Genomic DNA, 25,670 nt, shown 5'->3' with positions numbered 1-25,670 from the left:
CTTCTCCCCTGCGCAATAGGATGGGGAGGAGAATTGGAAGAAAAAGGTAAAACTCGTGGGTTGGGATAAGGACAGTTTACTGGGACAGCAAAGGGAGAGGAAAATAATAACAACAGTGCTCATAAAAATTATATATTAAGTGGGTGATACACAATGCAATTTGCTCACCGCCTGGAATCCAATGCCCATGACCTGCCAGCTTCTTGTGAAAATTAACCCTATCCCAGCCAAAAACCAGGTTAACATTCATGGAAGAGAACGAGGTTTGAGGATGTTCATGCTGCCCCACGTACAAAATGTGTCGTCATGCCTCCAGCACTGAGTCCAAAAGACTCTTATGAAAGGGAACTGCTGCAGGAAAAGATGCGAATGCTGACACTAGGCAAAAAAACAGGGTATGGGCAAGAAGCCTAGTAAGAGTGCAGAGGGAAGAGAAGTACACTTCCTTAATCTTGGGCCTGCAATTAGCAGGAGAGCCTGCAGCGTAGCCAAGTCAGCACCTACACAGGCTACCAAGCATTTTCTTGCTTCGCAGGGACAACCACCCTGACCATTTACTGCATCTCCCCCACCCCACATCACCTCTCAAACCTACTCAGATATTTGCCAGACAGACTCCAGAGGTCTGCTACCTCTTGCTTTCTGACAAAGATAGCTCATGCACAAAACACATGGTATTTCCTTACAGCTGTGCAGCAGAGGCATGTGCTACAATTCCTCCGTAACAGTTTGAGAAGTGAACTGCTTTGGCCCTGCTGCTCCTTCACCAGATAATGGTAGTCATTTGATACACAGACAGTGGCATATTAAACGTCCATTTGGAGAAAGCCCAACAATTATTAGTTTAGCATTCAGAGAACAGTCATCAGACAGCATGGCCCATGCCATTTCTGGCAGGAACTGAAGGGCATTTCTACTGCATCTGATGTCCCTTGTTGGAATTGAGTTACACAGTCTGCATGCGTCTTTTCATTGGCAACTGATGAAAAACAATGGCCAATTACTTTACTTAGACTGTACTCAAGGGAGAGCTTTTCCCACTGATACAATCTGAATAAAGTTCCAGAAGTGGGCACCACAAGGCAAGCAGGAAGTAAATACTTAAAAGAACAGGTCAGCACCAAATAAGCGTTTATTTCCAATGACAAAAATGCTGAAATGTCTTGCACTCCCATGTGTGTAATGCAAGACCTAACAAGAGTGGGTGTCTCTGCCTGTCAAATGCCTACATTTAAAAAAGACTTCTTTACAAGAGGGATGTATGTCTTTTTAGGCAACAGATGCTAAAAAAGGTACAGTTTCAAAAAACAGTATTTTCTTACTTGCTAACTTTAACTCCTGCATCTCTGTAAGATCCCCATCTTAAACCAGTCACTGCAAACACAGGCTGTTCCTTTTCTCCCTGTAAAGAAAAATAAACTTTGCAAAATTGCTTTCTCTTATCTTGTTTCTAACATTGGTTTTTTTGTGGCTAGAAAAATATCATTTCTGTATAAAAACTGATCTCTGATTAATCCCAAAAATGAAATTTCACAGAAGAGGTATGACAAATAGCTAACAGCAAGAAAGCTAAGCAGAATTTAAGTGTTATACATTCCATCTGCTCCCAGAGAGGAATATAAGAGGTGAAGTTTTGAAGAGGTTGATTGGGTTTGCACACCCAGCAACAGCCATTTCATTTTGTGGATATTGTCAGCCAAAAGCAAGGAGCTCTGCACAGTGACACTAAGTTCTCGCTGCAGAAATGTCCATTCTACAACATTGCAGAAAAATAATATTCAAAAACCATATGGGGCACAGTCAAAGGTTTTCCCATTTCACATTCTTCAGTTTGTAAAAGAAAGCTATTAACTCCACAATACATATGAATGCATTAAATCAGCTCAGACAGCTATTGTTATCTTTCATAATTTCTACAGAAATATTGGTGTTAGTAAGTTTTGTATTCATCAATACTCTCTGAGCCTCAAAAAAAGATGTTCAGACATTCTGGTGTTTCCTCCAGTTCAGACTATCTGATGTCATAGCATACAGTGGAAAAATGACTGCCACCAGAACTGCTGATATTATAAACCAAAATTCATGACAGCATTACACAGAGGAAAAGCAGTCCACATAAACAGAACAACATGAGAATAGGAAAGTTTTAGGAACAGTGGGTGCCAAATAAGCAGATGCTTTTACCTTGATCTGCAAGACATCAAGTGGAACTGTCTCTCCCTTCAAAATAGCCAATGTAGCATTAGTAATATGTCTGCAAAACAAACAGGAAAGAACTAAAGGAAAACAAACAGGAAGGAAGGAAAAGAGTAAGCTTTGAAATTACACATTTTGTTCAGCAAACCTCACTACAAGTCCAGGTGGGGCTTTTTTGCAGCAAACACAACCACCCCAGGAAAAGAACTCTGACAAAGTGCTACACTTCCTTGAACTCAGAAAGCAAACTGGGTGGCTGCAACACATGTCAAAGCCTGCATTCTAACAAACAGCAAAAGACCTGAAAAGCAAAAGCAAGTTCTCAGCCTGAGCTTTTCAGAGATTCCTCCTTCTCCAGCTAATCTGGCAGATCACACACCAACTCTGTTACTTGCTGTTTCAGAAACTTAGGACCCAAATCATGGTTTTATTTTATTGGTGGCAAGTATAACAAACTGGGAGAGAAGGGGATGGTCATGAGACTGGTCTGAATGCATGTGTCTATGACTGAATTGCCTTAGTATGTTAATTTGTTTTGAAGTTTTTAATCACTAAACCTACCCATCAGCAGTGCTCATGTGGTTTTGGTCTCCATTAAGTTGTGGACAGTAGCTAAGGCACTTTCTTATTTCAAGTCGTAAAGTGTGGCACTAAAGATTTTGTAAGCAAAGTGTTCAAATTCATAAAGTAGTCTCTATGTTCAGACCTTGAAGCATATATTTCATTAAAACCCCTTCCTTGTTTTCAAACTTGGGTAAAATTTAAATTCCACACTGCACACATTTCTAGTGTCTCAGCTGGACAGGGGAAAAAAACCCCAACCAATCAAATGCAGTTTTCACATATTCATGTGAATCAGAAGGAGAAATTGCCCTTGGCTTCATCAGGCTTAGAATACTGAGACAGAGAAGGAAGCTGTTCTGCCTCAGCCCTTCTTTTCTTCCAACTCTTATCTTTCTGTAAGACCTCCACAGTTCCTATACCCCACAACTAAGATCTAATAGTGTTGAAGGAACCAAAGCCCAAATATTTCTTTTTAAAATATCACTTCTACACTTCTTAAGTCAGGTTCTGTTACTGGTGTGGGTTGTTAAGCAGCCTATTGACCAAATTCCATTCAACTTCACCAATATGCTGCAGTCTCACCTGCGCAGTTCATTACCTTAGGACAAGAAGATCATTCATTTCAAACAGCTTTTTTAAAACCCAGACATAAATTATCATTTTAATCTTAGCTGCTGATTACAGCCTTGTCCATCTTGCTGAGCTTAAAAAGCACTCTGGTAGTTTTAATGAAGGATGTTATGCCAGTGGGCTCGTGGGTTTTATGTATGATGGATACCAGCAAGGGTTCCACAAAGAAGAATGTTAATGAGTTACTGGGAGAACCAGAACGAACAGATTTCAGGATTTCTCTTCAGGAGAAGAAATATATTCATTAGTATGGGAGGAGAGGAAGGAAAAAACTGAAAAGACATGAAGTGTCTTTTCAGCTTAGTTGACTAGCCTTCTTACTTTAGAAATGGACAAAACAAACTTACAACAAACTGAAGTGCAGGCAACAGATACTGTCAGACTGGATCATATCCAAGACGCTGATAGATAAGAGCCAGGTTGTTGGAGTTGCCAGCATCAGGCCCATCACAGGGATGGGCAAGAAACCCTGCAAAAGTCAGTAATGGGATCCAACCTCTCCCATACAGATATTCTTGTAAACTGGAGAAGGGACGGAAAGAGGACTACTTTTTTTTTTTTACTTTGTCATATCCTTGCTATATCCTTGTCATATTCTTTCTGACTATTCCTAAGAGGCTTGATCCTTTTAATCCTGGTTTTTTTTCTCCAAACCGCTGAACATCACATGATCACAGAGAAATTAGCCACAGAAAATTATTTCATGTTCTCATAATACATACATTTCCTTCTTTTAATTTTTAGTCAGTTTTTGGAAGCCATTAACTCAGGCAAGTCCAGAGAATCATCAGGCTCTGCCCAGACACTGCCAACTTCTATGTAACATAGAAGAAAAAGAAAAGTATCAAGCTACCGAGAAGCGCTGCTCCTTGAAAACAAACAAAAAAAAATCCCCCTTTCAGAAACATGTAATACTTACTGGACTTGGTTTGTGCTCTCAGGGTAGAGCGTGTGGCTCAGAGTGCAGGTCTTTCCAAGAGGTATGAATCCGATAGGAATCTTACTGAAGAGAGCCTGGACACATGAGGAGAGTAAATTAACATTTGCATCAACTGAACAAAGCTTCCTGTGTGGAGATAACAGCTGTGTCTGATATCACCCCTTTGGCACTAAGCAGCCAGGCACTTCCTTAAATGAGGCAGTAATACATAATGACTCAGAACATGGCATCCGAATCTGTGAACCCACCACTGCCAACTGGGTACAAAGGAGCTCTCTGTAATCATTAAGAGCATTGTTACATGCAGGTTGGCAGCCACGTCCTAACTAATGCATGGATTCTGTCAGCAATCTGCCATCTTTCTTAATACTGACGGTGGCATCACAAGCTCTGAATCTCATTTACCATTGCACAAATCCCCCTCTGATAGAGTAACCTTGCATTGCATGGCAAAGATATTTTCTCAGTTAAGGAAAGGAAATTAATTGATTCCTCTGGCATCCAAATCATGAAGCAGCAGAAGGTCTAATTTTTGGAAGTCATTGACTGTGTTATTTTTCTGTACCACAGTTCAGCAAAAGGGCTTGTTGAAGGAGCAAGTTATTACACTGTACCTCATAATAAACTGTGCTTCTTGAAGCATGTCAGCAAATCAATGTAAACTACCATATATCACAATGTACCATCTCCCTCCTGGGCATTGCTACTAACAGCTCTATGATACTGCAAATCCACATCGACTAAGTAATACCCCTCTCACCTCATGCCCACCCGCTCTCCCTCGCTATCTCTGTGTCTCCTGCAAGTCTTAACACATCTCAGACACCCTTCTCTCATTTTCTTCAGAATTGTTTTACAGCGTGCAGACAACAGGCTGTTTGCAGCTCGTGCAGTCATGCTCTGCTCCCCTGGCTGCTAGGAACAGCATTTCTGAAATACCTTGCACAGGCTCTTCTTATCCAGGCAACAGTGGTATGACATACCCAAGTAAAAAGGAAAGCAGAGCACAGAGTGAGGGGGCTGAACTGCAGATCTCTACTCCTAGGACAGAGTGATATGAAGGACAAGAAGAATTCCCTGGCCAAAGACATAAAGTGACACAGTGGCAATACTACAATGCAGTATTCCACCCAAAATAGTGCTGGATGCAGAACTTTCTACGTTACTGCAAATCAACCCAAGCTACATCAAGACAGTCAAAAAATAGAGAAGAAATACTAGCCAGTAAAGCCTCCAAAACTTTTCTTCTAGTATCTTTAGATTGTCGAGGTCTCAGGGGTCAACTATAATAACATTAAATTTAAAAAACTGATGTCTCATAATTGATACAGCCAGCATTCCTTTAAAAATACTGGCTTGGTTGCAGAGTTTCTCTTGTCACATTCAGACAAAGCAACTGCCTAAACAGATACAATTCTAGCTGCCAAGGATATCATCATAATCTTGCCTGGATCATTTAATTGAGTTTTTGCCAGCTCCTGCCAGAAGGTTTTGAGAACAATGATTCCCTCCTTTCTTCAATAACACTGTCCTCCCTCTTTAAAAAGAAAAATCTCTCTCATTTCTATTCAGAGCGATCCACCTTGAGAGGTTAAAATTTGCTTTCTGCAGCCATCTGCATAGGTAGGTATTCACCGCTCGAAAAAATGGCAAAGCAATAATAAAGCAATAGGAACACGGACATAACTGAGTTCGGTTTCAAGCCTGTACAAATACAAGAAAAACATGAACTTTCGCCCAACGCTTCTGCCAAACAAAGCAGCATACACAGCTGGTCCACGGGTCTTTAAAAGTTTTTCATTTGGCTTCTCCACAATCCCTGCTCTGATGCTGGAAACTTCCCAAAGCCGTGGCTTGGGAGCCTTTGCGCTCCCCGAGAAAGGGCATGAAGAACAACAGGCAGAATTGCAGGACACTAGCATGGCTGACTTACTACGCAGCAAGCTGGCTCCAGATTAGTAAGCAACATATCTGCAGAAGACAGCTGAGGCCAAGGGATCACAGTGGATGCACAACACATTTCGTCTACAAAATAAACAAAATTTTAGAAATGACACTTCCTCACCTCATCTGCTCTGCGGAGAAGTCCAGTTATGACCTGAAAGACATGGGAAATGCTCAGCTCTGAAAACTTTGTTTTTCAGTTACAGTAGAAAGCTACAACATTCATACACACATTTACGCTTTGGAAAAGAAGTAAGGAGCAGCTACTCTTTTATAGAAGGTGCTACAGTTGCTTACATGGGAAAGGAGGCACGTTCAGTGTGCGAATGTGGTGTAAACAGCAGGGTTATGAGCACGCATGAGTATATGCTGGCCCCACAACCAACGCCAGCGTAAATGTTTTAACATCGAATAATGCTCTACATAATGCAAAAATAGCCCCGGTCAGTATGTAATTAACAATAATCAATTCTAAGGCCAGGAGAAACTTGCAGATGTATTCTGACCACTTTCTCTTAAGGTCATTGCATTTCATTTAGCCATTGCCTTATGACGCCAGTAGTTAGCATTCCAGGAAATGCTTTAATAATACACAGCCTTCCTTGAAAAATAGAGTATCCCCCAGTTCTGCTGGTAGTTTGCTCCTGTCATTAATCATCTTGACAACAGGCATTTATTAAATATATACCATGCTTTGTTATCACTCCCAGGTAATTTTTAAATTATTTGATTCCCACCTGGCAAAACATACATTCCTCTTGGGGAGTACAGATAGGAATGAGCTTCGAAAATTAAACCATTACAGCTACATTACACAGAAAGAAAAAGATAGAATCACGTCTCCCCAAATAATTTTCTCATTCTAGAATAAAATTCTGGAAGATAGTTATGTCACACACTCTTTTTGCCCCCACTCCCATCATCAGTTTTAGACTAATAACAACTAGCAGAGTTTTCTTATCCCTAGAAGATTATAACATTGACTGAAAACACAGATACTAAAACGGACAAATCTCTAGTAATAGTTGTTATGATGTCGCTACATTACACAGACTCAATCTTCTCACCCTCAGCCTGATTATGATTCTCAACAAACCAGGACAAAGCTCCTGCAGTACCTCTTGTACTGTGCCATCTCCTCCTGCAATAATGATCAGATCTGTGGTTTCCATCAATTCCAGCAGCTTTTTTGCTTGGCCCTCATAATCAGTCTGAAGAAACAGAAATCCAAACATGAGAATTCAAGTGACTATTTTTAGGATTTTTCTTCTATAGAAAAAAAAAAGAATCATCTATCCATTTGCTTAATAGTTATTCTCACATAGGCACACAGTACTGTGTTATTTACATTCACTGAAATTTCTTCAACTTATAAAACAAGTCTGCTGCCTAATACAGTATGTGCAAGCAAACACACATACACAAAGGGTAAATGAAAGATCAATCTTATTCAATAGATCTAGAATATGACAGCAAAAATCATATTTCCAGGTACTTTTGCACTGAAACAAAACCACAAGCAAACCATGCTCTTGCACAAAAAGTCCCAACATCTTTAGCAGCCAAAGCCAAAGTACAATGACTGTCTAAACCATTAAAAATGTTTTCTGCAAAATTATTTTACAGGGACATCTCAGCCTCAGTTACTGGCTTAGCTCTGTTTTGCTAACTTGTCAGGTCTGAAGCTACAAAGCGTCAGTTTTAAGTCTTTCAAAACAATTTTTTTCTCTTAGGGTGGGACTATGTATTTTAACACTAAACCTTGTGAAAAAGATTCCAAGACAGAAAGATATATATTAGGGTACTTCACTGCTAGGACACAGTGACTATTAAACTATCCACATAGCGCAGCCTCAAGAACCTGCAAAAATATGTTTACTTTTTCTTCTCTTTCCAAAGAAAACCTCTCTGCTAATTCACACCATTTAGAACTCAGTGTTCTGTTTTCATGATGGGAATATTGAATTACTTGGGGATACGCCGAGATATTTTCAGTGTAAAAATAAAAGGTTATTTTTAATTAATCTGAACAGTTCCGCTGCACGTCAAAGTTCCTCGCTTCTGAATTCTGCAAGTTCAGGCAGAATTGACAATTTCAACAGTGATGGGCACGCACCACTAGCCAGCACTCAAATATTTAGAGAGTTTTCTCTCAAACACAAATTATAGAAGGGCTGCTTTAGACAGACAGACAAGTAGATGTACTGCTTTAGCTGAAAATTAAAAACTCAGTACACAGTTTGTAAATTAACTGTGAAGTAAAAAGGAAAAGATTAAGTACCAGCTTAATATCTCAGTATTTATTTCTTCTCATGAGATGTCTACAAGACAACTGAGAATTTCAAATGCGTCCAGAATTGAATTTCAGTTCTTCAGGAGGACAAAGCAGAGCAGGCAATATATCTGTATTAACAGAACAGTTCTTACCTTAACCACAGTTACATCCAAGCCAGATAAGTGCAAAATTGGAGCAGCATTCTTTTCAAAAAGGTTCCTGGCTTTGCTGGAAAAAACAGAGTAAAAATTATTTCATTAGCTTGGTGGCTAAAAAAAAATTAAAAAGGATAGAAATTAATAACAAGAAGAAATCTATTTAAAAACAGAGCATACAGTCTACACAATCAGTCACTCAACGTGCCAGTCAGGAAAGATGAGATTTCATTTGGTTCAAATGTATTACATTTCTAGACTCATATCTCAGATGTCAGCTTTTTGTTCCAGTTTTAATAAATGCAGAAGAGGTTATCTAGCTTTCTCCAAAAATAATTAAAAAAAAAATACAACAAGATCTCCAGAAAGAAATTTATTAGAAAATTAATGACTTACAGAGCACTAGGCTTTAAGACCACAAAGAAGGCCCATTTACATTTTCAGAAATATTTTTAACAAATATTTATTGTTACATCTTATTAAATAAGTTTAGAAGCAAAATTTTATCTAACTTTCTTTTGTTATAAGATTCATGCATTTTCTGCCTGTAACTGCATAATAAAATAATTATGCCATTAACTATAAATTGCTTACAACAAGTAGAAACATAAGACTAGAATTCAGAGACTTAATTTATTAACACTTTGCAATTTCCAGTCATGGGCATTTGGAACAAAAGCACATAAATCCAAGCACTTCCACGTCAGATATATAACTCCTTTTATATTGTTATTGACAACTCCCTGCCCCTCCCCAAGATGCAACTGATGCAAAGCTTAGCTGATGAGCAGAAACAGACACACATCATATCCCAGAAAACTGTTTTTCTGCTAATGAGTATGCAAAAATAGCAGCCGACCTCTTCCAGGAGTCTTGCTCTGAGCCCATATTTAGCGTTTCAGTTTGTGGGCATATCCCTTTCAAGGACAGGTTCCCACAGAAGTAAGATGACCGCTGGCTAACTTCAAGTCTTGAAGCAATCAAGGTCATTATCTTATTTCTATAGTTTTTGAGGATGGAAATGCATCACATACAGAAGTGTGTAAGGAATACGAAGGAATTCCACATAAGAAGGAATGACAAAGGCCAAAACACAGGATAAAACAAAAAAAAAATATGTTTAGAAATCATTCTTTCAACTCAAGCATCTAGTTCTATTTCTCATCCCAAAATTCTGGTGCAAAAGTTTGGCATAGTTACATAGCACCAGCTTGGCATCAGAGGGAGGCAAAAATGAGCTCAAAAATCTGGCTGGCTTTTATAGTGGATGGCAGAGCAAGAATATGGAAAGAGTGCCTCACATATGAGTGTAGGGAAGGGGCAGTTTTACCCTTTGCAAGCTGCTGGGTTGAGGAACACTGTTGCTTTCTTCAATGGCATACTGGAAGGGATAAGCTGGTTGCCAAAAGCCTAAGCGAGATAAAAAGAGCAGAGTTCAGTTTTAAGCACATTGGTAAAAGTTCAAAAAAATGCATCTCTACAAATGTCAATGGGCTTTCAAGCCTCACGACATTCAAATGACTTCCATCTTCAGCCACTGTGCAGGTCTCCTATTCAAAGACCTGCATTCTTAGCAACAGCCCACACCACTGACTTAAGTACCCTTTAGCTCATTTTTACAATTCCACCACCATTTCGTTTTTGTCAACCTCTGGTTTTCTGCCATGGGCAGAGATCCAGGGAACTATCCTTGACTCCAAGGTTACTTGATTTTCATTCCTTATGTAATTCTCATACACCTGCCTGCCACTTTCTTTCTGCATCTTTTTCCACTTCTGCACTTCGTTTCTTGTATCTTTGCTCATTTTTATATTTTCTGTGCTTAAGTTTTTGACGATATGAAAGAGAATTTGCCCTGACCTATAAGCAAGCTCACTGTTTCTCAGACATTTTTTCTTCCTAATGTCTGCATATAAAAGTCAATTAATTCCTCTTCAACTTTTCATCCAATTCTGAATAGGTGCCTCAATTTTAAATTCTCTGAGAGTTACTCCATACAGCCTCTTGTACCTTTTAGCCATTTGAACCTATTTCCATAGCTTTTCAGCACAGGAGAGACAATAAAAGGCAAAGCTTCCATGCCTGTTACTTCCCACTCTGTAAACTTCTTTAAGGTCAGCTAAAGGCATCCTCACTACTGCACCAAATCAAACTGGGTTTGAGTACAAGGATGACAACGTATTCAGCAGTACCATCCAGAGGGCCAGAAATAAAGTAGGAACAAAAGACTACTGCGCCAAACACAAGACACAGTCAACTGTCCCTGTTTCCCCCCTTATCTTGAAAGTTAATCCCCCTAGCAGGAATTTTTATATTGAAGAAGGTGGACACTGTACACAAAGCACACTAGATTTTAGTGATCGTTAGCTGTTTAAATTTGTAATTAATTCCACTTGCCAACTTTGCTCGGGAAATCTCAATTAAAAGAAGCGTGCAGCTGGCTATATTGCTTAAAACATTCAAATTTCTTCTTCAAGAAAGGAAAAGGATGAGAAAAGTTGTTGAGGCTAAAGGAATCTTCAAAGAAAGGGAAACAAATCAACAGCTCTTAAGCTTTACTCAAAAATCAGCTGGAAAACAGACCAACTTATTTTATTGCAATTGTTGGATGGGAATTGGGAAATATAGGGGACCTCTAGTATGTTACAGCTGTTAGAAACAATTAATTGTTTGCTTGGGGGGCACAATGTGATATATGTGCTTGCTCTAAGCAATCTAATAAGGCTCATAAGGAATTTATGAGTAATAACATAATCACTTCTTTATGTAACATACTTAGACATTTATGTTAAATACAGGGGCATTTCTAAAGCAAATGCTGATTTTTAAGACAGGAAATAAAAAAATAATAACACAACATTCTACAAGTCTTTTTTTCAGAGCTCAACACAAGGAAAGACAACTTAAAGCCAGACATTAAAAACAGTTATTAAACATATATATACACACAAAGGTATAATTTAGGAAGGTCAATGCCTTTTTCACTTCCTTGTCAAATACACACTTCCAGGGGTTGCATTTCTGCACTTCTAAGATGACAATCATTATTTTGCAACTATGGAAAACCCTTTATAAAAAGGCTTTATAATGCTTTATGAATACTAACAGAGAAACTACATTCCTTTACAGAAAACTATCCCTGCTTCAGAGAGCAAATTCTTTGCCAGCTAAACAGGACCTCTTTAACACATGCCCAGAGTTCAGTAACAACAAGGTCAATCAGCAAGACCACATTTCCAAAGGAAGTCCACAGTCAGCTGACAATGGCTTATTCCAGAGAAGGACGTGTAAAAATTTACAATATCATAAATGGGTTCTTTATTATAGAATCTTTCTATGATCATTTGCCACCCCAAGGCTGTCACCATAAACTGGTATTTAAATTCAAACATGCATGGTAGAGTCTTTGCATGAAATACTGCTGTAGCGGATACTTTGGCAGGAATGTGGGCGCCTCGTCAATTTGGTATTGTAATAGGCTTAAAAACTTAAAAATCTGATGTAAAAGTTATAGGGAGATCCCCCCACTTCATTCAGACAAAACTTCTTCTTGGGTGAGTCTGCCTCTATTTTTTCCTAATACTTATACAGCACTATAAATACAAGTAGCATTTTTCAAACAATTATAGATTGTTGTTATTTTGAAGAACATACCAGACATTTAATGTCTTACTGCTGTATTGCTGTGTGTTTTCAAGCAGTATTTGGGACTGACACATCAGTGAGAATGGAAATTACAGCAAGAATTGATTACTAGGCTTTCTGGTTCATTCCTTTCTAATGCATGAGTCTTCTGCAGGATATTTTCCCAGACTTTAACCACTGAAATAAGGAAGCTCTATTGACAGTGCTTTTGCATTTTCATTTACAAGAATAAACCATAATGGAATAGATCCCATCACTTAATGACTGGAAGTAAGAAACAGGAAAGTCAGAATTTCCACAGCAGAACGATCTTCTTGTACCAGTCTTTCCTTTGCAGATACACGTTTTTGACAGCATATACACTTAGGTCTTTTAACTTCTCCTTATGTATCATTTCATCAGTGTCTTTTTAATTTTTTTTTTAATTTGGTCAGCATGCTGTGAACACTGAGGTATTAACTGCTATTTTCAGCAATATAAAAAACTTCTATCACTTTGATATTATGCAGTAAAAATGAATATTGAAAACATAAAAATAAAGAACAACTGATACTATGAGTTGGAAATGCATTTGACTCTGAAGCTGTAAGTATGATTTATGAAAGCAGTATTTTCAGGGAAAGATTTTTCTTATTCTTTCATGAGACTTGAGCTCCCTTACACCTATTCTGCCATGAAGTTCCATTGCCCAAATCAAGCTGCAGTGAATATCTTTCCCTCAACAGCAGGCAGGCTAAAATTGGGATTATTCAGGTGCACCACAGAGGCAGAGTAGTCTCAAGGAAAGATCTTTCCTTGAGACAAGTAAATTTCACCATTCTTCTCAGGCCCCAGTACGTGGCAATGATGGGAGCAGTGTTACACCCTGCAAAATCTCTACAATCTGGCATGGAGAAGAAGATTTAGAATAAAGTTTATTTGTGGGAGGTTGAAAGATTCTTAAAACCCTACACCACACCACAGAGGTAATCAGAGCCAGTAAGCAGTACCTGTGCAGTGATGTAATCTATGGGCAACAGCACTTGAAAGTGCCCATGAAAGACTGCTTATTAAGGACAGGATTTCTTTACGGGAATTTGTTCATTGCTGGCTGCCCACGCAGACCACAAACTACAAAACACAACAGTCGATATACTCAGACAGTAACTACCCCTTTCTCTCTGAATACCAGCTTTCTTGTCAATGATCAGCAAACAGGTTGTCTCCATTAAGTTCCCAGTGCATGGGTCTGAAAAGCGCTAGGTCAGTCACCACACTTAGTATCCTCAATAGAGGCACTCGGGCTCAAATAGACCAGGGCAAGGTCTCTCCAGCCAAGCACTAACATGAAGCAGTTTGCACTGCTTCTGCCCAGACTACACCCATCGTGGTGGATCTGAGATTTCAGTCTCCCATCTTATCAACAAATCATCTTCCCACCGGAACTTTACAGGCACAGAGTAATTGCACCTGCAGAAATGGAGGTCCGGGTAGCTACAGCAGTAAATAAGATTACCCTAACGATAACACTGCACCGTCCATCGCAACAGCAGTCAGGGCATGAAAGGTATAGTAGTCCAGCTGCAGGCCTCATCCACCCTTTGGCACTTTTAGCAAATGAACACAGATGGCATCATTATAAGGCTTGTCACGTGGAGAGGGCCCGTTGGGAAAATCTCAGGAGCTCTGCACAACTAAGATAAGAGGGAGATTTTCATCTAATTTTATCACTTTAAAGGGTATTACCTGGGCTTCTTGGCATGCAGCTCTTCGTAGCAGGTTATCGCTATTAGGCAAGACAGAAAATAGAGTGGACATTAGGTTGTGTAAGTTTAAAACAGTTTGCTCATTTTTAAAATGTAGGTACATACCCTTTTTACACACGCATTGACAGCACTAAAATAAAAAAATACAGGTTCTTTAAGATCTATTTAACACATTTTAAGGATGAAACACAACCATTTAAGCACACATGCATAATTTTTTTCTGCATGTGCACAGAAAAACCCTTTCTATAGTAAAGAAAAGCAGACAACAAAGACCAGGATGCCAAGTGTGCTGAGGTTACATAAGCTATGAGACACTGTATAACTGTGATTTATTTTTTAATTGCTACATAACTGTACTCGATCTAAGGTGGGTGTGGTTGGGTTTTTTTTTTTTTTAATGTTAATACTGCCTGTTATTTACACTGAAGGTACTTACCATTCTGGCAGTATAGAAAGGATTTAGGGTAGACTTAAGTGTAACTTCCAAATCTTTGTGCATTGTAATTGTGAACTCCCCTCTCCATCAGTTTGTAAGCTGAACACATGCTAATGCAGCACCTATCACCCACCTAAAGCAGTAACTCATAGAGGTGAGAATCACTCAACTCACCAAAGTGAAGTTTAAAAATAAAGAAGAAAATATCAGTATTAGATATGCCACTGATGGTCATTTTAGAAAGAAATTCCAGACTAATCCTTGTGCTTCTCATTGGTGACAGACAGCATTAGCAAGGTTGGCAAAGCAAACTGGAGACAGAGCTACTGAGTGAGGAACAAAATTCAGTTCTTCCCCAGATTAAAAAATGCCCTATTGGCACTTGCAGACAAAAAAGGGAATCCTGTTCTGCAGTGCCCAAAGCCTCACCTGTCCTTTAGACACCAGACACTCCTCCTTCCTTGCTAAAACCAAAAAACTCCTCCAGCTTTCCCTTGGCACACCTGGCAAGACGGTACATTATTGTCTCCAAAGTATCAAGTATAAAAAAAAAACCAAACAATTATAGTCATGAATATGAAATGAATACGCTACACCAATTAAAATGATTCAAGGCCAACCATGAAAAACAAGTGTCTGGGAAAGAAGCACACTCCTGCCACAAACTGTGGCTCATCAGGCCAAGTCTTCCAATGGAAATGGCAGAAGAGAAGTCAAAGCCTTGGTCAGACCTCTGGACCCACACACGAGTGCGATCTATTCAATTCCATAAGCTTACGCTATTTATCCATCACTGGAGCTATATAAGCTGGTTTTTTGACATCACCAAAAGATGCTGCAAGGTCCTAAAAGAAGCAGGGTGACTTCAGGTGAGATATAAAGTTGGGTTCTGAGAAAATAACTCTACAGCAAAAGCCCCACAGATTTATTCTTAGTAATAATAAGACGACAAAGGAAGAATTGTTCATATATATAAAAATATAAATAATACCTCACAAGGATAACAAGTAACTGGAGTTACTTGTTAGCAACTTGGAGTGTCTAAAAAAAAAAAAATTTCCTCAGAGGCATAAGCATGTTTTTAATGGCCATGTTTGCTCCTTAAAAACCAAAGGAATAAGTCATTTGTATTAAGCACCTGAAATATTACTTAAGAGGAGTGACAGACTTGTTTTTGATTGCAGTAATATAATGAAAGCAGACTAGTTAAAATAACTGTCTCTGAAAAGGTTTGTGTTCCAAGCTAAACAACATTTTCCCAGCTAATTCCAGTTTAATCAAGACAGCGCGACAGGCTAAGTCCACACTGCGCTGCTGAGGGCACGAGCCCTCACATAGGGACATTTTTTCCCCGTCTGCGACTATGGATGGCCAGAGCAAACACAAAGCAATTACAATTTCAATACGTAACGTTGAAGTATTAAGGGTTATCAAGAAAACCCCGCTATCAAATGATGGCTGCATAGTTGACATATTCGACAATTGCTGTCCTAACCTTATTAACAGACTCTAGTCAAATCCATGTTATCTCTTTACTTCACATTGATGCTATTCTGTTCAGAAGTCAAGCTGGGTCACATCGTCAGCCACTATGTTTTCCTGGTGCCCACAACCTTGTGCTGCAGTGTTAATCGCCTTTAAAATGGAGTCCAGCACAACTTTTCAAATGCAAGCAAAAGATACAGCACTTTCTGTCCCAACCTGCAAAGACCCTCAACATAACTGTCAAGGATGGAAGCTTGATTCAGCTCAACAGAGTCTTAACCATAAATATTAAGCTTGATAGTTCAGATGCCAGCATTTAAGCTTATTGTCTCCTGCATTGAAGCACTTACAGAAACAGAAGAAGTCTACTCTGACACATATCATTTTGGTGTCAAAGGAAAGGTTTAGGTTCTGAGACCAGAAGAACCATTTACTGCCCAATAATTTATAGGTGATTTGTCTTACCAGCAGCACAGCACCCCCAGAATCCCATGCCATCCCAGCCACACTCACAGGATTCCCATTGATATATTTCAAAGTCCTCTGAGTTTGGCTTAAAGATGTCCCAAGTCTGGCTTAAAGATGCCAGGTAACAGGAAAATTTTTATTTCCTTAAAATGTTCTATCAACACTTAATTATCTTTGTACTTCATGAAAAAAAAAAAAAAAAAGAGCACAAGTGCACTCACAGGGGTGTATCTGCGAGAACAGCAGTTCTCCTCCTCTATCACCGCTCTTACCTTTACTCACCTGACATGGCTCACCTAAAGTACCACAGGTGGGTACAGAAGGCCTCTGTGGGTCATACCAATTAATAAATATAGCTAGGAAAATCTTAAAAAAAGCGAAAATGTAACTTCTTAAAGTCTTCTGTCTCAGTACGTATTACCTTATGAAAATATGACTGCATATCAACTTCCACAGAAAAAGATACTTCAATGATAAACGTGAGATTTTGTTGATTTTTTGTATTTTATTGACTAGTATTACATAGTAACAAAGCCTTTTCAACAACACTCCAACATGAGCAGGTGGAGGCAGAGGGAAATTGCTGCACTGCCTTAAAGAACACACAGAGCTTTCTTCTGACTTGCACCATATCCACAGCAAACTGAAAATCAAATTTTACTTTATGTTTCCCCTAAGGGCTTGTAGACAAAACTCCCACCTTACAGCAAAACTGACGTGCAGTATTGCATCTGCTGGCCACCGAGGGCTGCCTTTCCACTCTGAGAATTAAGCATCGCACAGCTTACAACTCGGCCAACTTGCTTAAGCAGTAAAAAACTGGGAGACAGTGAGGAAAGAGCAGTGGCAGCGGGGTATGGAAGAAAGAGGATGTCCTAAGCTGAACCCACGGACAGAACTTTGGTTCAACAAAGATATCAGCCAATCCTGCAAGGCTGGCAGCCACCGCAGCGCAGTAGCTGTTCTCTTTGGAGAAGAGCAGGCTTACGCCAAAGCCAGGAACCAATGCAGAAAGAAAGGAAGAGCAACTGTCCAGAGCTCACCACGCACCAACCGTGTCAGGCTGCCAGAACACAGCGAGCTGTAAGAGTACAACATTCGTACGAGTCACTTGAACGGGGGCTGTTCTACAACATCCCTGGCGCAGGATGGTGGCCACTGCTCCTGTCCTGAGTGGTTTCAGCTAGAACAGGGTATCAACACTCATATATAAGCACACAGACCCACACAATTTAATATGTATGCTACTCCACCTGAAACTGCATCCTCTGCCCAAGTGCCAGCAGAGGCCAGGGCTGGAAGGATGGTTCCCATGATGAAAGGTCAGCCAGGACACCAATGAACTCAACAAGGAGAAGACAGCAAATTCAACTGAAGAAGCTGTTTTGAGGTCCACAGCTGTAGCAAGGGTAAGTCTTCATCTTAGAGCCAATCAAAGCAACTCCCTTAAAAGTGACCGTACTACAGATGTATAAAGCAGCTCAGATGTGAGATCCCATTTCAAAAAGGGTTATCAGCATTAAATCTCAGACTATTAATTACATTCAAGCCAGAAGCCTAAAAACTCTCCTGTTCAGTGTCTGCATCAAAACACAGAGTTTTGTGACAAGAAACTTCACCAAAGCTGTGCATATAGGATCACTCCTCAAGAGCTATAACAGAACTCCTAAAAGAGATTTTTATCTTAGCACAAAGCTTTTTGGCTGCTTCCTATATTGGGTCTGACTGAGATATAGCTAATTTTCCCCATAGCAGCCCTCACAGTGCTGTGCATTGGTAGCCAGCAAGGTGTTGGTAACACACAGGTGTTTTGGCTACTGCTGAGCAGTGCTGGCACAGCCTCAAGGCTGTCCCTCCAACATTCCCCCTCACCAGCAGGGTGGGGGTGGGCAGGATCTTGGGAGGGGACACAGCCAGGACAGCTGACCCCAGCTGACCAAAGGGATATTCCATACCATATGACATCTGCTCAGCAAAAAAAGCTGAGAGAAAGGAGGAGGAAGGGGGGCATTCATTATTTACAACATCTGTCTTCTGGAGCAACCACTACACATACTGAAGCCCTGCTTCCCAGGAAGTGGCCAAACATCGCCTGCTGATGGGAAGTAGAGAACAAATCTTCTGTTTTCCCTTTGCTTCTGCATGTGACCTTTGCTTTTGCTCTATTAAACTGCTTTTACCTTGACCCACAAGTTTTTTTTCCATCTCTCCCCTGTCCTGCTGAGGAGGGGAGTGACAGAGTGGCTTGGTGGGCACCTGGCGTCCAGACAAGGTCAACCCACCACACTTCCAATATGGCAAAAGCACGGTGTCCTCTTTGCTGGATATTAGCGTTTACTTCCAGCTTGGTTTTGGAAGGACATGAAAGACAAATCCTAGTTTTCATCAGCTTTACCCAAGACTCAGGATTTATACTCCCTTATTTGACAAAGTTTTGATGAAATAAAGTCAGCCACTCAGGAAGTATATGCAGAAAGGTGACAAAGTGAGTTATCAGTTGGCAGACACGCAGAGACTAACATTCAAATTATAGATAACAATAACACTCAGATTACTGGCAAGCAGTCAAAGGCCCAGATGCCTTGCCAGCATTTTCTACGGAGAAAGTCAATATTTTAACATATACAAAGTAAAACTGAGTATCTGATGAGTCCACTGCCTCAGTACAATACTGAGGGTCCCCAACCTGAAAAAGTGATGATCACTTACCCGCTAACACCACTGTAACAGTCTGGCCAAATCCGACAATCAGTTAAGCTGATGTCCATCATGCCAGAGATTAAATTTCTGCTGATTTGACATAGCTGATTGTCGTGGTTTAGGCCCAGCCGGTAGCTGGGTGCCACGCGGCCCCTCACTCACCCCTCCCCCAGCGGGATGGGGAGAAGTATAACAAAAGGCTTGGGTCGAGATAAGGACAGGGAGAGATCACTCACTAATTACCGTCACGAGCAAAACAGACTGAATGTAGAGAGGGAATTAATCTAATTTATTACTAGGCAAAACAGAGTAGAGGAATGAGAAAATACAATCAAGTCTTAAAACACCTTCCCCCAACCCTCCCATCTTCTCGGGCTCAACTTCACTCCCGGCTTCAACCTCCTCCCCCGTCAGTGGCACAGGGGGCAGGGAATGGGGGTTATGGTCAGTTCAGCACACATTGTCTCTGCCACTTCTTTGTCCTCAGGGGGAGGACTCCTCTCAACGTTCCCCTGCTCCAACATGGAGTCTCTCCCACGGGCTACAGTCCTTCACGAACTGCTCCAGCGTGGGGTCTTTCCCACGGGGTACAGACCTTCAGGAGCAAACTGCTCCAGCGTGGGTCCCCCACGGGGTCACAAGTCCTGCCAGCAAACCTGCCCTGGCGTGGGGTCCTCTCTCCACGGGTCTACCGGTCCTGCCAGGAACTTGCTCCAGCGTGGGCTTCCCACGGGCCACAGCCTCCTTCAGGTGCCTCCACCTGCTCCAGTGTGGGGTCCTCCACGGGCTGCAGGTGGAATCTCTACACCCCCTCATCCTTCCTCCATGGGCTGCAGGGGGACAGCCTGCTTCACCATGGCCTTCACCACGGGCTGCAGGGGGATCTCTGCTCCGGCGCCTGGAGCACCTCCTGCCCCTCCTTCCTCACTGACCTTGGTGTCTGCAGAGTTTCTTATATCTTCTCACTCCTCCGGTTGCAAAAAGCTTTCTTAACTCTTTTGTTTTCCTTCTTAAATATGTTGTCACAGAGGCGCTGATTGGCTCGGCCTTGGCCAGGGGCGGATCCATCTTGGAGCCAGCTGGCATTGGCTCTGTCAGACACAGGGGAAGCTTCTAGCAGCTTCTCACAGAAGCCACCCCTGTAGCCCCCCCGCTACCAAAACCTTGCCACACAAACCCAACACAATGATGACTCACTGCACCACCTGGACACATAAAGAACAGCAGCAGCTCAATTCAGAAGAGGTGATCCAGGACAAAAAGGTGAGAAGGGCTTCCAAACTTGAAGGAAATTTTAAAACAATCATCTTTATCTGTAATCAACCACATGTGTATATGTCAAACAGAAGTACATCACTGTGTATAAGCATGTATCTGACAATCTGCATGCTCTCTAAGCTTTGCTCTAGTATATTAAATTCAGTGTCCCTCATACCTGTAGTATGATTTGCTATAGATTAAAATTATGCTCACACATAAATTCACACAACCCAGAGAAACTAAAGGGACACAACCTCACGTGACAACACCGAGTGCTCTTCCTACTTGTCTGTTATCCCAAATGCAAGACAATGGATTTTGAAAATGTGTTCTTTTAGGAGAAAAAAAAAAGAATTTTAAGGCTCACTGAAGTTTTGTAAGAATACCAATAGGGTTTTAGTTAACAGTAGTTCAACCAGACATAATGCCTATCATTTTACACATGAAAAACCTTTGCCACCTCCTGATCTATGTCTCTTTTGAAGAGGCAACTTCTGTTACATTACATACTTAGAAGGGCTGAATCACAAATGGGGGAGGGGGAACCTGCACAAGGTTTCCTCTTTACTCTTCCCTTTCATCTGAAAACCCCTTACTGTTAAGTCAGTCAGTATTTGAGCAAACACCTCCAAAGATGAAAAGCTAACACACTGATCCAGAAACTAAATGCTGCATGAAGAAAGTATCACACAAGACTGGGCTAAGAAGCTTCTCGACCTTTACAGTTATCGTCATCCACAACCTTTAGACTAACTCAGCGATGAACCGCTACACACCAGTGCCCCTCATTCCTCTACAGCCTATGGAGCACAAGGGCCTCCACATCAGACCCCACAGCACAGTCTGCAGAGTGCAGGAGAGGGACACCCGGGTGTTCCCTGGCATGGGGAACAAGTCTGGAAAAGGCAACATTATTCCTGTCCATGTTTGTGCACGTAGCATCCTCCAAAGCCTTAAGGAAGTACTCCAGAGTTCCTCTGTCCCTGTGGGCACATAGAGACTGACCATAGAAGAGTTGCCATTTATTTGCAGGACAGATTGTTATTTGCAAGAGCTCCACTTAATGCAGGCATCATAGCCTCTGCATCCAAAAGAAGAATGAATCTTGAGAAGTCAAAAAAGCAAATGATCTTTGCCTTGCAAGAGAAATATCTTAGAAAATCCACAAGGATGGAAAAGCCAAGAAGAGGGATGCAGGATGGGAAACAAAAATTTTCTTCAGCTGCAAATAAACAAGCAACATCTCAGTTAATTCCAAGAAGTCAGAAGCTAATCTGAACTGATGCTGCGTTAAAGCAAGCCACTTCGTCAGAAACTCCAGTGATGCCAAAAACCGAAGCACAAGACTTCACTAAACCTTTAATCTGTTCTAAAAGGGCAAATATAACTCTAGTCAAGTATGCTTCATGCATAGCAATTTAGCCTCTGATGTCAATAACAGCAAGCCTCATGGCCAACAAAGCCCATACATGATTCCCTCATTAACCTCTTCAAGTACTGCCTCCAGCAGTTTGTGCATGGGGCAAAAGGCACCTCTCACGCTCCTCAGCATAACTGGTACATAAACAAAGAAACTGGGAAGAGGGAAAGTATGAAAAAAAACCTCACCAAAAGCCATTACCACATTCCAAAGGCAAAACAGAAGCCGCAGAGAATGATCCTGGCCTATTCGCTGCTGTCCAGCAGCCACAAGATAAGGCCTTCACTGTGCACAGAGTAGCGCGAAAGGGATGCTGAGACCACCTTTGAATTTTTACACTATTGCCATCAGGCTCTTCTGTCACTCCTCGTTTTCATACTCCCTAGCTAAAACAATCCTCCACCAAGATCAAGAAATACCTCAACAGTTGTCACTTTTTTCAAACAGTATTTAAATCTCTGAAAGCATTACTTCACAGCAGTGCTTCAGTGTACATCAAAGTCACAAGTCACACAGAGCTGCTTGTCATCACAGGATTTCCTACCTTGCGTTTCCCTTACAGATAAAAGTAGAGATTGAAGAATGGGATGTGTAAACATTTTTCCCCCACTACATCATCTGGGTTAAAGCACTGTGTCTACACTTGGTGCAAATATCCTCTCAGCACTGAAATTTAGATATCAAAAGATCCCTTTTTGTTTGTTTGCCTTTCATATTTTCCTCCTTATTCACCACCATATCACCACCTATGGTATGCTTTACGTTCTCCGTGATCATAATGTGTATTCAGTTACTGCACAGGAAGTCGATACAACTGAAACCAGCAATACATAGGCACATGAACTCCCAGAAACAAGAGACATAAAGGGGAGACTGGTTGTGTCTGATGCTGCTCCTGGGCCTCCTCAAGTGCCCACTCTCCATACGCAGAAGGAGCAGATATAGTCTTTTTCCTAATGCTCTATTTCAGTAGCTCTCTATAGTACCCAGGTCTGACATGTATTCTGCTGTCATTAGTATCTGTGGCAACAGAAGACCAGTAAAGAGGCCACTTACACAAGCAGGGTACCTGGGAAGGTCATAGGCTGCTCTGCCCCACCAGCAAACCCCTTATATGAATGCCACCGAGCAATTTCTTCCTCCTCATTTTGTACATTAAGTTTATTCTTTTGGCTAAGAGATATCTAGAATAATAGAACTTCAAATAATTACTCACATTTCACTATTTTATCTGAATTCAAAGTTCAATTCCCTCGTCAGAGGGAAAAGTGGAATGTAAGCTCACAGATCCACTGACATTACATGAAGGCATAAAAAAAACCCAAACACCAACCTGTTTAGCACAAATATTTCTGCTTACAACACCACAGTATAGAATCATAAAATAGTTTGGGTTGGAAGAGACCTTTAAAGGCCATCTAGTCCAACACCCCTGCAGTGAGCAGGGACATCTTCAACTACAGCAGGTGGCTCAGAGACCCGTCCAACCTGACCTTGAATGTTTCCAGCAATGGGGCATCTGCCATCTCTTTGGGCAACCTGTTCCAGTGTTTCACCACCCTCATCATATAAAATTTCTTCCTTATATCTAGTCTGAATCTACCCTCTTTTAGTTTAAAGCCATTACCCGTTCTCCTATTGCAACAAGCCCTGCTAAAAAGTTTGTCTCCATCTTTCTCATAGGCCACCTTTAAGTACTGAAAGGCTACAACATCTCCCTAGAGCCTTCTCTTCTTCAGGCTGAAAAACCCCAACTCTCTCAGCCCTTCTTCTACATACTATGTACTTCTCTTCTGCCTGTTGGCCCATGTAGGCATACACATGAAACCATGACCTTGTTACCAACACTTTCACACAGTTATAATCCATCTTACCACAGCCTGCCCTACAATCAGCAGTTACAAGGAAAAAAGTGTGGAGGGAGAGTTTTTTTGCTGCTTGCCCTGCAGCCAACCAAGTCTCTTAGTGCTTCAGGTAAGAAGTAAGCAACTAAAGCAGATGTACCATTCAAAACAAAGGCTGATTTAATGCAAAAGTCCCTAGGCAAAAGGAAATAAAGAAGGAAAGTATAATAAAAAACATGAACAGATTTATTTTTCTAAGTTTTCTACTGAGGCTCTGGCAGCATTTTAATGTAAGCAGAAAAGAACACTGCTAAAATCATGACTTAACAATTAAAAAGACATTAAGACAGTGACAGAATAAACAGCACCAAAAGTAATAATTTTTTAAAATAATTTGGTTATACTTGCATTTTAGTCAAGTGTATTAACCATAACTTAAAGGACAGGGATTAAAATATAAGCCTAGCTATGTAAAAACTGTGAACCAGAATTTTGCTTACTCTAAAGAACATTTGCCTCACAGATAAACAGTTAAAATGACACCCTGGTAGGTACGACTCATGTTAGCAGTACTGCTGCTGCAGCAGCTGCTGGGCTCCATCCAGCTAGGTGGGGGACAACAGCAAAGCAGGCGCACCAGGGAGGCACAGGGCACAGCTGCTGCCGGTGCCGTGCCTCAAGAAAGGGACAACGGCTCCTGCAACAGAAATCTGACATCTGTCGTGAGGTATATGGCACTGTGAAAAGAAAAAAGGAGGTGGGAAAACCCACGGGCACATGATGGACACGCTGTGATGACCGCTCTCTGCGCATCAAGGTGGCTTCCCCATCAGCCTGGTACCAGTGGCACCATTTGCAGGTGTAGGGCCTCTGGTTTCATTCATCCTTATAATACTGGTTAAAAGCAAGCAAGCAAGCCGATGGCAAGCACTTGGCTGATGGCTTTTTTTTTTTTTTGGTTAGGAAAGAAAAATCTTTCTCCTCTCCAACAGGCCCCAAAATGATTCAAGCCACTTTGACAACACTTCTACTTAAAACTACCACCTGAACGAGCCCCAAACTTAGAGCAAGGCCAAGGTGGGAAGTCACAAAAAGGCACTGAGCCTTCCTCAGCTCACGGCTGCTGGAGGGGAAGGGAGAGCCATCCCCCCAAGGCGCCGGCGCCCCTCCGAGGGGAGACCGCCTTAGCAGAGGGCCCTGCAGCCCGGGCACCCGAGGCGAACACGACAGCCATGCCCTCACCGTGGGGGCCGGTCGCTTGTGCAGACACAGCGGCACACGGCCGGGGCACGGGCCCCGCTCTCCCGCCCCCCCCACCCCCCCGGCCCTCCCCCAGCCGGCAGTTACCAGTGCTTCCCATAGAGCCAGTTCCCGCCCCAGCTCAGCAGGCAGACTCCGAACGTGGTTTTCTTCCAGTGGTTCCTCAGAGTCCTCAGCACTTTCACCGCCCCGGCCATGCCGCCTCCGCCCCCGGCCGCCCGGGGCAAACCGGCCGCCCCTCAGGATGGGCCGGCGGGAACCGACGCGCCGCCGCTCTCCCCGCCCGGCCCGGCCCGGCTCGGCTGGAAACGGCTCCCCCAGCTCCGGCGTTCCGCGCAGCGACGCCCTCCTGGCCCCGCGGAGAGGCCAGGCGGCGCCCGCCGGGCTCCAGCCCCCGGCTTGGGGCGGGGGTGGGCCTCTCCGGGCCCCCGCCGTGCTGGTTTTGGCCAACGTGCCCCCTGCGCATGGAGCGCGGGGCTGAGGAGATCTCACCCCCCATCCATGTTACTGTGCCCCTGCCTTGGGCCTTCTGTGCACCCTGCCTCAATCAAAAAAAACCCAAACTCCAAATCCCAAGGAAAAGTGTTTTGCACCCACCTGTGTCCTGGCCCTCACAGCCTCACTGCGTGGTCGTCCTCCAGCCCATGAGGTGACCCGCAGCCATGGGCTCTTGGCAGCCAGCCCTGACTGACGCCAGGAG

At 42.1% G+C, this 25,670-nt stretch overlaps 1 protein-coding gene across 2 annotated transcripts in view; it reads right to left on the bottom strand.

The window, feature by feature from the left end:
• The window catches only part of AGK (acylglycerol kinase), a 41,260-nt gene extending 15,979 nt beyond the window's left edge, over window positions 1-25,281 (bottom strand). Inside the window, exons 1-10 of one of the 2 annotated variants that reach the window (XM_054818194.1) lie at window positions 25,058-25,132; window positions 14,200-14,224; window positions 14,075-14,114; window positions 10,035-10,114; window positions 8,702-8,777; window positions 7,393-7,485; window positions 6,396-6,428; window positions 4,310-4,404; window positions 2,185-2,254; window positions 1,323-1,402 (exon numbers count right to left, since the gene is read on the bottom strand). In XM_054818194.1, coding sequence (XP_054674169.1) covers window positions 1,323-1,402; window positions 2,185-2,254; window positions 4,310-4,404; window positions 6,396-6,428; window positions 7,393-7,485; window positions 8,702-8,777; window positions 10,035-10,084 — 497 coding nt within the window. In that variant the 5' untranslated portion in view covers window positions 10,085-10,114; window positions 14,075-14,114; window positions 14,200-14,224; window positions 25,058-25,132. Of the gene's footprint in view, window positions 1-1,322; window positions 1,403-2,184; window positions 2,255-4,309; window positions 4,405-6,395; window positions 6,429-7,392; window positions 7,486-8,701; window positions 8,778-10,034; window positions 10,115-14,074; window positions 14,115-14,199; window positions 14,225-25,057 lie in introns of both variants that reach the window. The other variant, XM_054818187.1, reaches the window with a different exon arrangement.
• Between the last annotated feature and the right edge of the window lie 389 nt (window positions 25,282-25,670).

This window comes from Grus americana, chromosome 1 (genome assembly GCF_028858705.1).
Source record: "Grus americana isolate bGruAme1 chromosome 1, bGruAme1.mat, whole genome shotgun sequence".
Taxonomy (NCBI): Eukaryota; Metazoa; Chordata; class Aves; order Gruiformes; family Gruidae; genus Grus; species Grus americana.
This window is presented reverse-complemented; position numbering and strand designations above follow the sequence as displayed.